A 17808-nucleotide genomic window follows, 5' to 3' on the forward strand; every position below is an offset into this window, starting at 1 on the left:
CATCGAGCTGTTTATAAAGCAGCATTGATGTTGGTGGCCAGTCTAGAAGAGAGGTCTGGTTTTGTACTGGACATTTCTATACAAGATCATTTGCCTCCTGGCACATTCCAGATATTTGCTTTGCCCAGGCACATCTCAGATCATCAGCAACAAAAGGGACTTCACTCCATATAATGATTTTGTAACTTGTAATGGATCATCATGAATCACAGAGGAGATACACTGGGCATTTTCAAATATCTGAAGGACTGCCACATGGAAGAGAGTGCAATCTTGTTTTCTCCTGCTCTGGATTCAAGGTACAAGAAAGGAGACTTATACTAAACATTAGGAAGAACTTTCTGACAGTCAGAGCTGTTCAACAGTGGGACAGTCTCCCTGACTTTCCTTCCTTGGAGGTTTTTAAGCAGGACAAGAGGATCCAAATTGTTTGCTGCTATGGTGATGGAAGGAACTGTTCTGAGGTCTGCTGTGCTGCCTTGCAGGGGCGTCTTATCCATAGAGGCTAGTGGTGCGGGGCATCAGGGTGCCAAGTTCTGGAGGGTGCCAGGGAAGAGGCGGAGGCTGGACGTGGTGCCTCCCGGCATCAGCTTGCCACCCTCACCCGCCTCTGCCATGCCATGTCAAAGCAGCGTCGCGCCTGGAGCCTCCGTCTGCCATGGCGACCGCGGCACGAAGTGGCCAGCTGAGCCAGGAGGCACCACGTCCAGCCTCTGCCTCTTCCCCGCCGGAGGAGCCGCCCTCCAGCCCCTGCCTGCCTCCTCCAACCCCGCCGGCAGTGCCTTCCTCCCTAAAAATCTCTGGGAAATGGGGGTGGGGGTGCCGGAGGGAGCTTTGCACCACGGCGCCAGATATGCTTAAGATGGCCCTGCTGCCTTGGCTAATGAAACCATCCTGCAGGGACTATATTGTGTGAAATCTCCAGCAAGCATCAAGTGGCTGATTGAAAGTATTGGGGGCAAAGCTTAAAGAGAAGATGGAGGTGTTCAAGAGCAAGGGAGTCAAAGGATGAACAGAGAGCAAAACTGCCTTCCATCTACAGCAAGGATGGGGAACTAGTGGCTCTCTGGCAATTGCTGGATTCTGGCTGCCATCATTTGATCATTGGGCCATGCTGGTTAGAGCTGATGAGAATTGCCACTTAGCAGCCTCTGAAGGGCCACAGATTCCCCCCCCCCTGCTAGACCCTCTCTTTGAGATGCTTGGAACACTTTGAATCTAAGAGCATGTCTTCACTATAATCATATCTAGTTTAACACTCATTTCTCCTCTCTGGAGGGGGGTTTAAGTAGCTCTAGTGGGGAGCTCTCAGGACCTTCTGCAAACTACATTTCCCATAATTCTTTAGAGTGGCATAATAGTTAAAGTATAAAACTAACCTAATGTTTCTAAAGCACCTCTCAGACCCCCCATGTTCCTGAAAAGTAAGCTCTTAGTTGTGCTAAGGCTGCAGAGTATTAACAAGGAACAACAAGCTGGATGAAAAGCAGCCCCGTGGCCCTGAAAACCTTGTCCCCAGCATGAGCCAGGTCTCCGTCTCTGCTGGTGATGCATCAAATTAGCCTTAATGCCCTACACAGTTTAAGCACAAAAACACACTGCTAGAAATACAAGCTACACAATGTGAAATTGTCCATCTCTAGGACACTGGGTGAAGGGCAAGGGGAGAGGCAGTGCAGCAAAGTCCTCTGAGACTCAACTTCAGCACCTAAGGCTTCGCCTTCCAATGGCCGGCAGCCTTGCATGCCTCCTTCACTTTGCAGCGTCCAAAGAGTCCTTCCGAATGCAACGGGCTTGCTCCTCTGTGCCGTTCCACCCTTCTAAGCCCAGAGTGGCATAGATCAGGTGGAAGAGCCAGGAAGGTCCCCACGGTCAGGAGGTGAAATAGGAGCTTTGCATGGAGTAGAGCCGGTCAATGGGGTTGCCCACTCGGGTCTGCAGGAGGTTGGCTTCAGCCGCTGACAGCAGGCAGTCACCCAAATGGCCAATGGTGTCACTGTCCATGTCATGGAAGACGCCTTCTGAATCTAGGGTGCGGAAAGAGAAGGAAAGTTACTTACGAGCAGAATTCTCTGTGGAATGCCACGACTTTTTAAAGTGGCATGATACTGTTTTACATTTCTGGTGCAGATGTGGCCTTCGGAAGCAAGGAAGATGAGGAACAGCAACAGGCACAGCCAGGGCCATTTCTGTCTTCAGTCTTCCATTTTGAGGGCCACTGTAAAAATAATTATTTAACTTTCACAGGTCACATACACCCTGTGTCATGAACATCCTGTGGGATAACCAGCCTCATATAACCAACATGTTTAATGCATGAAAGGGTTAAGACTATAGAGTAAGCTGTCCTGACAGGCTTAGCTCACCTTAGGAGGAACTAAGTGTCAAGCCTTTGTTCCCTTCCATCTACTTAAGAAGCTCAATGTGCGACTCCTCGCACATTAATGCATGAGTCTGAGCTGGTTGCTGCAGCTCAGACCGCATGGCTCTTACAAGCCTCTCTTGAGTTCCTATACCCAATAATTTAGGAACTTTCACCACTGTAACTAAACTAAGTTTTACTGCCTGTGCAACTTTTTTTGAATGCTGTATGGAAAAGAACATGAATATGACCTTTGGAGAGTTTGTAAGTAAACCATTTTTTGCTTACCAAATGTGTGGTTTTTATCTATGCTAGGGGAAGAAGGAAGCTTTGGAACTTCTAAGGGCATACTGTATTTTAAAGGTCTAACAGTCTATATTTCCATGCTTTACTTTGCTGCATATTTTGTGATTTTGAATTTCTGCTGAGGTTCTCTCATCAAAGAGTACTTGCCCCAGACTTAGATCCTGGCATCCAGGGAATTCTCCTTTTATGCCTATTCTCTCCTTTCCACCAACATCCTGGTTACACCTGGCTTGAGAGCAGCACATGTGAAAAGGATCTAGGAGTCTTGGTAGACCACAAACTTGACATGAGTCAGCAGTGTGATGCAGCAGCTAAAAAAGCCAATGCAATTCTGGGCTGCATCAATAGGAGTATAGCATCTAGATCAAGGGAAGTAATAGTACCACTGTATTCTGCTCTGGTCAGACCTCACCTGGAGTACTGTGTCCAGTTCTGGGCACCACAGTTCAAGAAGGATACAGACAAGCTGGAATGTGTCCAGAGGAGGGCAACCAAAATGGTCAAAGGCCTGGAAACAATGCCTTATGAGGAACGGCTTAGGGAGCTGGGCATGTTTAGCCTGGAGAAGAGAAGGCTAAGGGGTGATATGATAGCCATGTTCAAATATATAAAAGGATGTCATATAGAGGAAGGAGAAATGTTGTTTTCTGCTGCTCCAGAGAAGCGGACACGGAGCAATGGATTCAAGCTACAAGAAAGAAGATTCCACCTGTAAGGGGGTGGGCTTACAGGGAACAGCCACCCCAGTGAGCGGAGCGGGGCCGGGCTCAGGCAGCATCCAAGTGCACTGCCTGCAGCCTGTGATACCAGCAAGGGAGGAGGGGCCAGCAGAGAGTTCTAGCGGGGAAACAGCAAAGGGGTGTTGTTTCAAATTCACCCTGGAACTGAGGTGATCAGCAGCTCGCAAACGCAGGGGTTCAGAGATTTGGGGTCCTCAAACTACTCCGCTGGGGGAGGAGCCGAAAAGCACTATTGGGAGAATCTGAGGATACTGAGCAGACATGTTTTCATGAAACTCTTGCACTGTAAATAATATTCACAATAAAAGTATTAAAGACAAGATGGTTTGGAGTATCGTTGCTCGAGGGTAGCCAGCAACCTCCCTGACACCACCTACACATTAGGAAGAACTTCCTGACAGTAAGAGCTGTTCGACAGTGGAACTTGCTGCCAGGGAGTGTGGTGGAGTCTCCTTCTTTGGAGGGCTTTAAGCGGAGGCTTGACAGCCATCTGTCTGGAATGCTTTGATGGTGTTTCCTGCTTGGCAGGAGGTTGGACTGGATGGCCCTTGTGGTCTCTTCCAACTCTATGAGTCTATGACCTGGTTGTGCCTTTCCTTTCTGACTCTGGAACATGCATGGAGGGAGATTTTTACCTCTGCTATGCACCCACTGGCAGAAAAAACTGTGCAGGAGCATTATGTCTCTGTAGGAAGAGTGTGACATAGGGGTAAGGCACACAGCACATGCTCATAGCAGATTCCTCTGGAGAAGCTCACCATAGGGGTGGAGATGGTCTCCTGGCAGCTGGGGTGGGGTGAGTCCTTGCCGGTACAAGTCTGTGCTGTAGCTGTTCTGATCCAGGGGAAGCAGCTGCTGTTGGGCAATCCTGGAGTATGGCACCATCAGACCCTCGATTCCGTGCACACTGGCACCATCTATTGAAGCAAAGAAGGGGGGAAGGCCTAGCAATAAACACTTTGGACTTAGTAATAACACTCTGTGTGTGTTTAAGTAACAACTAAGTTACTGAAACTACTCTGTCCTCTCAAAAGTTGTTTTATTCTTTGAAATACTTGGCTCTCACATCCTCTCTGAAACAGCACTTAAAACAGCCAAGCCTTGGGAAAAGACAGACATTGGGGAATGCAGGTTTGTTGCTATGATCAATAATTGCTATTCCAGACATAACTTTGTTGTGAATAGACAACTTGGAAGGCCATGTATAGCCATCTCCTGATAACCAGTATTTCATTTTAATTTATTTTAAAGCAAGTTTCTGTCCCTCACAGCTGCAGAGTGTGAGCAGAGACTGCTGATTCCCCAGAAGTCAAATGCAGCTTTTGACAGGACTCTGTCTGCCTGTCTACCCTTTACTTTCACTCCAGGGAATCTTGGGGATTGCGGGTCTCTCTAACATTGGGGTTAGAGAGGGTGGGGGTGGAACCACTGACCCTCGGGTGCTTTTGGACTCTAACTTCCACCAGCACCAGCCATGATGGGATGCAGCCAGGGATGCAGTCCACCAGCCATCTGAAGGGCCACAGATTCTCCAGAGGCACCTGTATCCTCACAATGCCATACCCACAATCCCAAGCATGCCTTGCAGGAAGAGAGGAAACCGGTGAGTTAAAGCCATTTTTATTTCGTGCACAGACTCCTACGCTTCTACAGTAACCCAATCCCTGTGTGTGTGTGTGTGTGATGGGGCCCCAGAGCTGTTTAATTACAATACACTATTCTGGTTACAGGTAGGTAGCCGTGTTGGTCTGGATCGAAGTAAAATAAAAAAAATTCCTTCAGTAGCACCTTAAAGACCAACTAAGTTTTTATTTTGGTATGAGCTTTCGTGTGCATGCACACTTCTTCAGATACAGTGAAATGGAAGTTTCCAGGCACTTATGTAGAGAAGGGGTGGGGAGGGGTGGGGATGGGGAGGGGGGATCACTCAGAAGGGTGGTGGAAATGGGTGATTGACTGACTGATAGCTGTTGATGACCGCAAACGACTGCAAATGGTTTTGCATGAAAAAGCAAGGGTTGAGATGGCTGAAGATCGCTTATCATGTATAATGAGATAAGAATCCGATATCTCTGTTCAAACCAGGTCCCTCCATGGTTTTGAGCTTGGTGATAAGTTGCAATTCAGCAACTTCTCTTTCCAGTCTATTTCTGAAATTCTTTTGTAGTAAGACAGCTACTTTGAGATCTTGTATAGAATGTCCTGGGAGATTGAAGTGTTCTCCTACTGGTTTTTCTGTCTTCTGGTTCCTGATGTCAGATTTATGTCCATTTATCCTTTGGCGTAGGGTTTGGCCTGTTTGTCCAATATAGAGAGCTGAAGGGCACTGTTGGCATTTGATGGCATACACAATGTTAGAAGATGAGCAATTAAATAGTCCTGAGATGGTATGTTGGATGTTGTTGGGGCCAGTAATGGTGTTGTCTGGGTGTATGTGGCAGCAAAGTTGGCATCTGGGTTTATTGCAGGCTCTGGTACCAGTGTCCATGTTAAGTCTGGTGGTTGTATTATTGTGGGTGAGGAGTTGTTTAAGATTGGGTGGCTGTCTGTAGGCAATGAAAGGTCTTCCTCCCAGAGCTTGATGGAACAATCCATCGTATACAGCCAGGCCTTACGTTACAACCGCATCTGTTCCAACTCTACAGACAGAGAATCTCACCTAAGAGATCTACAGCAAACCTTTTTAGAACTAAAATATCCACCTGATGAAGTTAAACAACAGATCAACAGAGCCAGACAGATACCTAGAGAGAACCTGCTGCAAGACAGACCCAAAAAAGAAAATAACAGAACACCACTAGTCATCACATACAGCTCCCAAGTTAAAACAGTACAACGCATCATCAGAGATCTACAGCCTCTCCTGGACAATGACAGCTCCCTTTCTCAAGCTCTGGGAGGAAGACCTTTCATTGCCTACAGACAGCCACCCAATCTTAAACAACTCCTCACCCACAATAATACAACCACCAGACTTAACATGGACACTGGTACCAGAGCCTGCAATAAACCCAGATGCCAACTTTGCTGCCACATACACCCAGACAACACCATTACTGGCCCCAACAACATCCAACATACCATCTCAGGACTATTTAATTGCTCATCTTCTAACATTGTGTATGCCATCAAATGCCAACAGTGCCCTTCAGCTCTCTATATTGGACAAACAGGCCAAACCCTACGCCAAAGGATAAATGGACATAAATCTGACATCAGGAACCAGAAGACAGAAAAACCAGTAGGAGAACACTTCAATCTCCCAGGACATTCTATACAAGATCTCAAAGTAGCTGTCTTACTACAAAAGAATTTCAGAAATAGACTGGAAAGAGAAGTTGCTGAATTGCAACTTATCACCAAGCTCAAAACCATGGAGGGACCTGGTTTGAACAGAGATATCGGATTCTTATCTCATTATACATGATAAGCGATCTTCAGCCATCTCAACCCTTGCTTTTTCATGCAAAACCATTTGCAGTCGTTTGCGGTCATCAACAGCTATCAGTCAGTCAATCACCCATTTCCACCACCCTTCTGAGTGATCCCCCCTCCCCATCCCCACCCCTCCCCACCCCTTCTCTACATAAGTGCCTGGAAACTTCCATTTCACTGTATCTGAAGAAGTGTGCATGCATACGAAAGCTCATACCAAAATAAAAACTTAGTTGGTCTTTAAGGTGCTACTGAAGGAATTTTTTTTATTTTAATACACTATTCTGATGGCATAAACCAGGGCCATGATCATGGTCTCATGGTGAGATGCACTGTAATTCTCTTTCCATTATAGTAATTACTAATGGAGCCTTTGGCTGTTGGGGAAGGAGCCTCAGAGAGTGGTGGGAAGGCAGGGACCTTCAGTCCTTGCACTGGCTTCTTTGGGGCAAGACCTGCTGGGAAGCGTTGCTGTGACCATTAGCCCTGAGATGTTTTGTTTCTTTGAGTTACCTTCACTGACATCGGCGCTTTATTGTTTTGTTGCTGACCTCTGCCTGACTCCAGCTCCTGACACCAAGGGACTCAGGTGCCCTTGAGTTTCTGCCAGAGATTCTCACCTTCGCTGTCTTCATTGCTTTGCCTGCTGCTCCTTCCAGTCCCCCTTCCCGTCCCCAGGCGTGGATTGCCAAGCTGCTCCTGCTCCTGCTGTTGCTGCTGCTGCTGCCTGCGGGCGATCTTCTTCATCTGCAAGGAGGAGGACGGATGCTCCTGGGCAGGGGTGCAACAAAAGGGGGAAGGGAGGACAGAATCCCCCTCCTAAATTGGGGCGAGGGGGTCTGTCCTCTTCCAAGGCCAGGGCCACACACCTGCCCCTGCCTTGTACAGTATAGGATGCTCTCCTCCCCCTGCTGCACCAACTAAGGTTGCCAGCTGACAAGAAGAAAAGGAAGGAAGGAAGGAAGGAAGGAAGGAAGGAAGGAAGGAAGGAAGGAAGGAAGGAAGGAAGGAAGGAAGGAAGGAAGGAAGGAAGGAAGGAAGGCAGACTGCCCCTTAAGATAGAGTACTCCTTAAGTTTTAACCCTGGTTTAAGCTGAGGAAGTCAGCAAACATGATGCTGCTCTGTAAAGTTGCTCAGAGAACTTTGGCTGAAGTGTAATGAATGAGTGCCATATTAAATAATAGCAAAATATGTACTTTTCCACAACAAGGAGATAAATATTGCTCTCCGGCTACTTCCTGCAGACCAGACACTACAGCTGAAGGCATTGCTGCTGGGCCGGTGAATAAAATTGGCACTGATTCATATTGCACTCACATTTAAAAGCAGCTCTAAAACACCTGAATCTGAGCAAGGGTTGCCACTTCTTTTTTGTTGGGTTTTTGTACAGTTCCTGTGCCCTTAGTAGCTTCATGACAGGCAGAAATTCAACAAGTGCAGTAGTATTCCCAGTTTGAAGAAAGAGGAATGCTGAGAGGAAGACCTGGTGAATTTCTACCTGGCACAGGAGCCCTGCCAAGGCAGTTCTGCTCTGGGAATGGAGAAAGCTCAGCTGCAATTGCCAAAAGTGTTGGGAGATTCATTCCCTGTCTGCAGTCATAGGTTTGTTGTCTGTCATATGACTGTATGTCTTTTCATTCCACAGAGTGGGAAGTGATGTAGACAGGATGTTTGTCTTACTGTGTTCCTAAGTGGGACTGTTGTTCCTTTGTTCTTTCTCTTTGCTGTGTGATGCTAGAGAGAGAGGGAGCCATGATGAAGAGCTCTGTGGGTGTTTATATGTAAATAAACGTTTTTAGCCAAGATGCTGTGCTACTGAGGTCTGTTACGCAACTGCGCAAACCTCTGCGTATCTGTGAAGTGTGCTGGTGTTCATCTGACACTAATCACTGTGATGTTCGGGCTGGAGAATGCTTATGAGCCTCCCTCTCCCAGGAGGGGGAGAACATGCCAGCTGGGCATGTGTCTCTGCCAGGGTCCTACTCGTAACTAGGCCGTTTCCTGACATAGGTCATGGGCCCAGGGATCGGGGCCACAGCCTCAGTGCCAGCAGAGGACTGGGGGCTAGAATTTGTTGGAGTCTCCTGAAATCAGCACCGTGAGCAACTCTTCAGAGACGGAGGAAAGAAGGAGACACACAGTGAGTTACGCTGGGTGCCTAAAAGTGAAAGTGGAATTAGGCAGACCAGTCTGTGTTTGTGCAGCTGCCAAATAGTGTGCATAGAGAAGCAGCAAAGATTTATGACTGCTTCTGAAGGATCCTGCTGCAGATAATCTCCGAAATAGATGCACAGGAATGGATTTGTTTCCCTGAGTTTGCACAGAGGGAACTGGGAAGAAGTTGATGTCCCTTCCCCGGAGTTTTAGAAACGGGGGAGGTGGTGTCCCAATGCCTGCGCAGCAGAAGCGAAAGCTGGGTTTTCATGCCAGCAAGGCTGTTTGCTGGACTGTAGCTGCTTGATCTAAAGCTACTGGGGGAGGGAGAGAATTCCCCCCTCCACGCTGCGTAAAGTAGCAGGCTTGAACTTTAAGAAGACAAGATTCTTCTGAGTTTGTTCCCTGAGTTTTGGGAATGTGTCGGAGCTGCGTTTATGTTCCAGAGAAGCTGCGAAGCAGTTTGTTTGCTGTGCCACAGAAAGGCCAACAGTCACAGAGAGTATGTTCTGCAGGAATTTGGAGCTGTGAAAAACTGGACATTCCAAGATAGCGAGAGGCTATCTAGAGGACGTCCACTTGCAGTGGGAGGCAATGTTTCCTGAAGCCAAAAGCCCCAGTTGTGTTTAAAGGCGTTTTGGCTGAAGATGGAACTGTTTCCTGTTCTGGGGGAGGACTCTTCAGAGCAGAAGGGAGTTGACTTGTGATGTCATCTCAATCATCACTGCAACCAGCAGGTGGCACTGCTGAGGACTGAGGCAGTGGAACTTTGTTTCCGTGAGGTTTGGACTGAGTCCAGAGGCAAAGACTTTTGGACAACTGTGACGTGTCAAGAAGAAACAGAGTTTCATCAAGGGGACTTTTGCTAAGAGCAAACCTCTTGGGGGTGCATAGCACCAGGGGCCGTGGAACTGAAAAACTGTTGTGATGCTTATTGTGTTTTTCATTCCAGGTCGGATTCGCAGCGTGCTGATGGATTTCCAGTTAACGCAGCATGTATGTTCTGTTTTCAGGTCATAAATAGAACGCACCATCCAGAAGAACAAAAGTGACATTGTGAATGGCTTGTTCTTGACCATGTTGTGATGTGATACATGGGGATGGTGGGAAGGTTGCAAAGACATGTGATGTTATGTCTGCTAACCATTTGTTTTCCATGCAGGTTGTAAGCATGAGGCTCCCAGATTGCAAATGTCTGCCACAATGGATGGCCAGGTGTACCAGTGGTCAGGAGAAATGCAAAAGGGGGAGAGGAGATAAGGGTATCTCACAGAGGTATCTCTTGGTAATGGAAATGGTGATGTTGACAGTGACAAAGTGTACCCCAAAAAAGTCTAGATGCCAGTGACAGGGTCTGACATGTGGGTTTCAAAGTCACACAGAGCAAAATGCTCAGCAAACATGGTTTGCAAAAGGTTTTCCCCTGAATTCAGACAAAGTTTCTGATGGGTACAGTGACAAACCCGGAAAATCCAAGATGCCATAAATGGGTCTGACATGTGGGTTGGGATGTCACGAAACAGGGAGCATAAATTCTTCCTATGGTATGGAGGCATGTACAGAGTACTAAAGCCTCATACCGAATTGATTTTGCTCACTAGGGATGTTGAGTGCAGTACAGAATGGGGAGGAATTCTATGTGTTTTCCTAGGCAACCCCATTGCTGGAGACTTACACAGTACAATCTGTTGCTGTTTTAAACAGGTGAGTTCCACTGATACAGTGGAGGAGGTGTGCCAGGTGCACAGCTCAGGAGGAGCTACAAAGGGTGAAAGGGCTCACCAGATATGCTCAGGAGTTTGCTAACACAGCTGTTGCAGATTTCGCTGTGGTTAGTGGCTTGACACAGGTCTTGAAACCCGGGGTCTAGAGAAGGGTACAGGGCTTGCCCACAAGGGACGGGAAACCAAGCCCAAAGGCTGTAAGGGTAGACACTGTTTCCTTGGAGAAGGAAGCTGGACCACGTCCAGAGGCCGTGTGTGCCAACACTGTTTCCTCAGAGAGGAAGATGGCTAGGGTTCGAGTCCCAACGAAGCCAAATGTGAAACTTCCTGATAGTCAGAAGGGCTATGATGCCAAGACTACTTGTGAGTGCAAGATGGTAAGGCCCAAGGCCAATCCAGTTGCAGGTAATGCCAAGGGTGGAACAGGTGATACAGAGGTATACTGTGTGTATGATCTAATTCTATATGGTTGTTGCAGTTACACTGATGGTGGTTGACTGCAGCACAGTGCATGAATCGGGGGAGGTTGTTGGGAGATTCATTCCCTGTCTGCAGTCATAGGTTTGTTGTCTGTCATATGACTGTATGTCTTTTCATTCCACAGAGTGGGAAGTGACGTAGACAGGATGTTTGTCTTACTGTGTTCCTAAGTGGGACTGTTGTCCCTTTGTTCTTTCTCTTTTCTGTGTGATGCAAGAGAGAGGGAGACATGATGAAGAGCTCCGAGTGTGTTTATATGTAAATGACGTAGATTAGCCAAGATGCTGTGCTACTGAGGTCTGTTGCGCAACTGCGCAAACCTCTGCGGATCCCTAAAGTGTGCTGGTGTCTTCTGGCACCAGTTGCTGTGATGTTTGGGCTGGAGAATGCTTATGATTGCCCAGGAGGGGGAGAACATGCCAGCCGTCTCTGCCAGGGTCCTTCTCGTAAGTAGGCCGTTTCCTGATGTGCTCTTGGTTTGTTTCAGCATTTGTTGTTGTCGTTTAGTCGTTTAGTCGTGTCCGACTCTCCGTGACCCCATGGACCATAGCACGCCAGGCACTCCTGTCTTGCACTGCCTCCCGCAGTTTGGTCAAACTCATGTTCGTAGCTTCGAGAACACTGTCCAACCATCTCGTCCTCTGTCGTCCCCTTCTCCTAGTGCCCTCAATCTTTCCCAACATCAGGGTCTTTTCCAGGGAGTCTTCTCTTCTCATGAGGTGCCCAAAGTATTGGAGCCTCAGCTTCACAATCTGTCCTTCCAGTGAGTATTCAGGGCTGATTTCCTTAAGAATGGATAGGTTTGATCTTCTTGCAGTCCATGGGACTCTCAAGAGTCTCCTCCAGCACCATAATTCAAAAGCATCAATTCTTCGGCGATCAGCCTTCTTTATGGTCCAGCTCTCACTTCCATACATCACTACTGGGAAAACCATAGCTTTAACTATACGGACCTTTGTCGGCAAGGTGATGTCTCTGCTTTTTAAGATGCTGTCTAGGTTTGTCATTGCTTTTCTCCCAAGAAGCAGGCGTCTTTTAATTTCGTGACTGCTGTCACCATCTGCAGTGATCAAGGAGCCCAAGAAAGTAAAATCTCTCACTGCCTCCATTTCTTCCCCTTCTATTTGCCAGGAGGTGATGGGACCAGTGGCCATGGTCTTGGTTTTTTTGATGTTGAGCTTCAGACCATATTTTGCGCTCTGCTCTTTCACCCTCATTAAAAGGTTCTTTAATTCCTCCTCGCTTTCTGCCATCAAGGTTGTGTCATCTGCATATCTGAGGTTGTTGATATTTCTTCCGACAATCTTAATTCTGGCTTGGGATTCATCTAGTCCAGCCTTTCGCATGATGAATTCTGCATATAAGTTAAATAAGCAGGGAGACAATGTACAACCTTGTCGTACTCCTTTCCCAATTTTGAACCAATCAGTTGTTCCATATCCAGTTCTAACTGTAGCTTCTTGTCCCACATAGAGATTTCTCAAGAGACAGATGAGGTGATCAGGCACTCCCATTTCTTTAAGAACTTGCCACAATTTGCTGTGGTTGACACAGTCAAAGGCTTTTGCATAGTCAATGAAGCAGAAGTAGACATTTTTCTGGAACTCTCTAGCTTTCTCCATAATCCAGCCCATGTTTGCTATTTGGTCTCTGGTTCCTCTGCCCCTTCGAAATCCAGCTTGCACTTCTGGGAGTTCTCGGTCCACATACTGCCTAAGCCTGCCTTGTAGAATTTTAAGCATAACCTTGCTAGCGTGTGAAATGAGGGCAATTGTGCGGTAGTTGGAGCATTCTTTGGCACTGCCCTTCTTTGGAGTTGGGATGTAGACTGATCTTCTCCAATCCTCTGGCCATTGCTGAGTTTTCCAAACTTTCTGGCATATTGAGTGTAGCACCTTAACAGCATCATCTTTTAAAATTTTAAATAGTTCAGCTGGAATATCATCACTTCCACTGGCCTTGTTATTAGCAGTGCTTTCTAAGGCCCATTTGACTTCACTCTCCAAGATGTCTGGCTCAAGGTCAGCAACCACACTACCTGGGGTGTACGAGACCTCCATATCTTTCTGGTATAATTCCTCTGTGTATTCTTGAAACCTCTTCTTGATGTCTTCTGCTTTTGTTAGGTCCTTACCACTTTTGTCCTTTATTATGGTAATCTTTGTACAAAATGTTCCTTTCATATCTCCAATTTTCTTGAACAGATCTCTGGTTTTCCCCATTCTATTGTTTTCCTCTACAGTGGTGCCTCGCTTAACGAATGCCGTACTTAACTAAATTTCCGCTTAACGAAAGGTTTTTTCTAGTGGAGGTTGCCTCGCTAGACGAATTCATTTTACGAAAAATTCGTCTAGCACATCGCGGTTTCCCATAGGAATGCATTGAAATTCAATTAATGCGTTCCTATGGGCAAAAAAAAAATCAGAAAAAATTCAATGCATTCCTATGGGATTCGCTAGACGAACTTTTCGTTATAAGAAAAGACCCGTGGAACGAATTAAATTCGTCTAGCGAGGCACCACTGTATTTCTTTGCATTGCTCATTTAAGAAGACCCTCTTGTTTCTCCTTGCTATTTTTTGGAAATCTGCATTCAGTTTCTTGTATCTTTCCTGATCTCCCTTGCATTTTGCTTGCCTCCTCTCCTCCGCTATTTGTAAGGCCTCGTTGGACAGCCATTTTGCTTTCTTGCATTTCCTTTTCCTTGGGATGGTTTTCGTTGCTGCATCCTGTATAATGTTACGAGCCTCCATCCATAGTTCTTCAGGCACTCTGTCCACCAAATCTAAATCCTTAAACCTGTTCCTCACTTCCACTGTGTATTCATAAGGGATTTGATTTAGATTGTATCTTACTGGCCCAGTGGTTTTTCCTACTTTCTTCAGTTTAAGCTGGAATTTTGCTATAAGAAGCTGATGATCTGAGTTACAGTCAGCTCCAGGTTTTGTTTTTGCTGACTGTATAGAGCTTCTCCATCTTTGGCTGCAGAGAATATAATCAATCTGATTTCAATGCTGCCCATTTGGTGATATCCATGTGTAGAGTCGTCTCTTGTGTTGTTGGAAAAGAGTGTTTGTGATGACCAGCTTGTTCTCTTGACAGAACTCTATTAGCCTTTGCCCTGCTTCATTTTGAACTCCAAGGCCAAACTTGCCAGTTGTTCCTTTTATCTCTTGATTCCCTACTTTAGCATTCCAATCCCCTGTAATGAGAAGAACATCCTTCTTTGGTGTCATTTCTAGAAGGTGTTGTAGGTCTTCATAGAATTGGTCAATTTCACTTTCTTCAGCACCAGTAGTTGGTGCATAAACTTGGATTACTGTGATGTTAAAAGGTCTGCCTTGGATTCGTATCGAGATCATTCTGTCATTTTTGAGATTGTATCCCATTACAGCTTTTGCCACTCTTTTGTTGACTATGAGGGCCACTCCATTTCTACTACAGGATTCTTGCCCACAGTAGTAGATATGATAGTCACCCGAACTGAATTCGCCCATTCCCTTCCATTTTAGTTCACTGATGCCCAGGATGTCGATATTTATTCTTGTCATCTCATTTTTGACCACATCCAGCTTACCTCCATTCATGGTTCTTACATTCCAGGTTCCTATGCAATATTTTTCTTTACAGCTGAAGAAGTGTGCATGCACACGAAAGCTCATACCAAAATAAAAACTTAGTTGGTCTTTAAGGTGCTACTGAAGGAATTTTTTATTATTATTTTTCTTTACAGCATCGGACTTTCCTTTCGCTTCCAGGCATATCCGCAACTGAGCGACCTTTCGGCTTTGGCCCAGCCGCTTCATCAGCTCTGAATCTACTTGTACTTGTCCTCCGCTCTTCCTCAGTAGCATGTTGGACGCCTTCCAACCTGAGGGGCTGATCTTCCAGCGTCATAACTTTTATATGCCTATTGTCTTTGTCCATGGAGTTTTCTTGGCAGGGATACTGGAGTGGCTTGCCAGTTCCTTCTCCAGGTGGATCACGTTTAGTCAAAACTCTCCACTATGACCTGTCCATCTTGGGTGGCCCTGCATGGCATAGCTCATAGCTTCTCTGAGTTATTCAAGCCCCTTCGCCACGACAAGGCATTGATCCATGAAGGGGATCAGCATTTATATCCCACCTTTCAAAAGGTTTAGGGGTCTATTGGGAATAAGAGCCAAAATTTGACAGCCAAAGGTGTTTCTCCTCTTAATAATGGTCAGCGATTGTGTGTTGCTCTGAGGCCTGAAAGTTCCAGCCTGACGGCCCTGGATAACTCTGACCAGCGGTGGAGCAAGCGGATCGGGTGCCTGGGGAGGGGTGCATGGCCTGCGCCCAGGGGCGGGGTGAGCTGGGGTAGGATGCTCTGTGGGGCCTGCCTCCTCCCACTCAGCCACCCCACAGCTGAGGGGGAGGTGCCATTGGACCATTTGGGGTAGTGCGGAGCCTGCGGGTGCCCAAGCCACTGTGTCACTCCCAGGAGAGATGCGTGGCTTGGGAGCGCTGCAGGCCACACAGTGAGTGCCGCCCGGCATTTTATCACACCCCCCTCAGTGGTGACACCCGGGGCGGACTGCTCCCATTGCACCCCCCTTCCTCCGCCCGACTCTGGCAGAGATAGATGCCCCTTCTCCTTCCTCCTGTTTAGTCAGAGATAGGTTGCCACCCAAATGTAAAGCTCTGAGGCCGTCACTCACCTTGGCCCTTTGATTCTGGAACCAAACTTGCACCACCCGAACAGTCAAGCCCGTTTCAGCTGCCAAGGTCTCCCTCACCTGCCCAGCGTGGAGAGTGGAAAAGCGTCTGGTTAAAAAGAGTCCCATCCCTTTCAGGTTGGGGCTGAGAGATGCTGTGCGCTGCCAAAGGATTTGCAGGTTCTCCTCTCCCCACACCTGATTGCAAAAAGAAAGCAATCTACCCACTCTCAACTCCTCACAGCTGAAAGTGGGGCTTGTTCTGCCTAAAAGAGGGGTCAGCAAACATTTTCAGCAGGGGCCGGTCCACTGTCCCTCAGAGCTTGTGGGGGGCCGGACTATATTTTGAAGGGGGGGAAATCAACGAATTCCTATGCCCTACAAATACCGGTAACCCAGAGATGCATTTTAAATAAAAGCACACATTCTTCTCATGTAAAAACACGCTGATTCCTGGACCGTCCACGGGCCAGATTTAGAAGGCGATTGGGCTGGATCCGCCCCCCCCGGGCCTTAGTTTGCCTACCCATGGGCTACAACATTGTCTGTGGGTAGGGATAGACAAAACTAATGTTGGTCTCTCACCCTTTATTTTTATCCTCCAGTCTTAAATTCAGTTCTCCACATTTCCACTTCAGCTTGTGGTTTGTTTAAAAATGCACAAAGTTCCCATGAAATTTTGTCAGAGTTTAGTGACATTTCTCCTAACAGACACATGTTGATAAACAATTCCCCCCTAACATTTGCAAACCTAAGCAGGGGCTGGTCTGGTTTCAAATGGGATGGGGAGGTGCTGCATGTTGAGGTGCCTGCATTGCAGGGGGTTGGAGTAGATGACCCTTGGGGGTCCCTTCCTGCTCTAAGATTCTATGATTCTGTGAACTGAGTGTGGACTTGTTATGGCTTGAGTTTTGCTTTAAGTGTTTTTTTTTTAAAACTATCTTATTGACTTGATTGGAGGTTTAGAAGGCAATTAATAAATTGATGGCAACAACAAATGCATTTTGAATGGTTGATGTTTTACTATGTTTTATATATGCTGTAAGCTGCCCAGAGTGGCTCAGGAAACCCAGCCAGATGGGTGGTATATAATCCTAATAATTGCACACTTCCTCCATATATATGTATATACAGTATGCATTTTTTGACACATTAGTTGGAGAACTGGTTCAGAGCTGAATGAATTTTGATGAATAGCTGCATTTCAGTTCATGTAATATTTTGCATTAAAATGAGGTTTGCATTAAAAGATAGGTCGATATCAAAATGTGAACTAAAATTAATCTCTCTCCCAATCCTACAGGAGGAATTCAGGATAATGCTAAGCCACTCTTCCTGCCAGTGCAAACATTACTGCTTGCCTAAGGCAAAAATCTGCCATCTTCTCTGCTGACCCCCCCCCGGATGTTCTGGGAGTTCTCCCACCCCCAACAGGCAATGTGCCGGGGGGGGGGGGATACAGGAGGAGAGGGTGGGAAAACTCTCTTATCCGCCCCCCCCCATGCAAAGGGATCTTCTGTGATACTGGACCTTCCGGCAGGGCTTGGAGGAGACTTCAAAGGAGGCCTTGAAGGCACGGCGCTGCTGGGTGGTGAGGATGGTCCGTGGCCGCTTGGAGCGCTTGTGGTCCTTGGCTTCCTCGCTGCCTTTGCCCTGCGGGTGGCTCCCATCCTCATCCTCACTCTTCACTATGAAGGGAAAAGGAAAACACTGGACTCAGGATACCCCCACATCGGGTGCCCAGCGGGAGAAAGCTTCTCTGTCCTGCCCCCTTCAAGACACACAGGCGTTCCTCATGGCCACTTCTCTCATGGGAGCACCTGCCACAGGGACCTGTGCTGTGGACGAGGAACCTGCAGCTCCCTAGTGGTTGCCAAAATATGTCTCCCCTTATCCTTGGGGGTTGGCCAGGCTGGGTGAGACTGAAG

General features: G+C 47.1%; 1 protein-coding gene across 1 annotated transcript in view; it reads right to left on the reverse strand.

Moving 5' to 3' along the window:
• Positions 1–6: 6 nt before the first annotated feature.
• The window catches only part of LOC118077906 (LIM/homeobox protein LMX-1.2-like), a 104984-nt gene continuing 87182 nt past the window's right edge, over positions 7–17808 (reverse strand). The window contains exons 5-9 of the mRNA XM_035101631.2: positions 17411–17568; positions 15884–15961; positions 7464–7590; positions 4167–4325; positions 7–2027 (exon numbers count right to left, since the gene is read on the reverse strand). Of these exons, the coding sequence (XP_034957522.2) occupies positions 1873–2027; positions 4167–4325; positions 7464–7590; positions 15884–15961; positions 17411–17568 (677 nt within the window). The 3' untranslated portion in view covers positions 7–1872. The remainder of the gene's footprint in view (positions 2028–4166; positions 4326–7463; positions 7591–15883; positions 15962–17410; positions 17569–17808) is intronic.

The sequence above is a fragment of the Zootoca vivipara genome, unplaced genomic scaffold, assembly GCF_963506605.1.
Source record: "Zootoca vivipara unplaced genomic scaffold, rZooViv1.1 SCAFFOLD_39, whole genome shotgun sequence".
Classification (NCBI taxonomy): domain Eukaryota; kingdom Metazoa; phylum Chordata; class Lepidosauria; order Squamata; family Lacertidae; genus Zootoca; species Zootoca vivipara.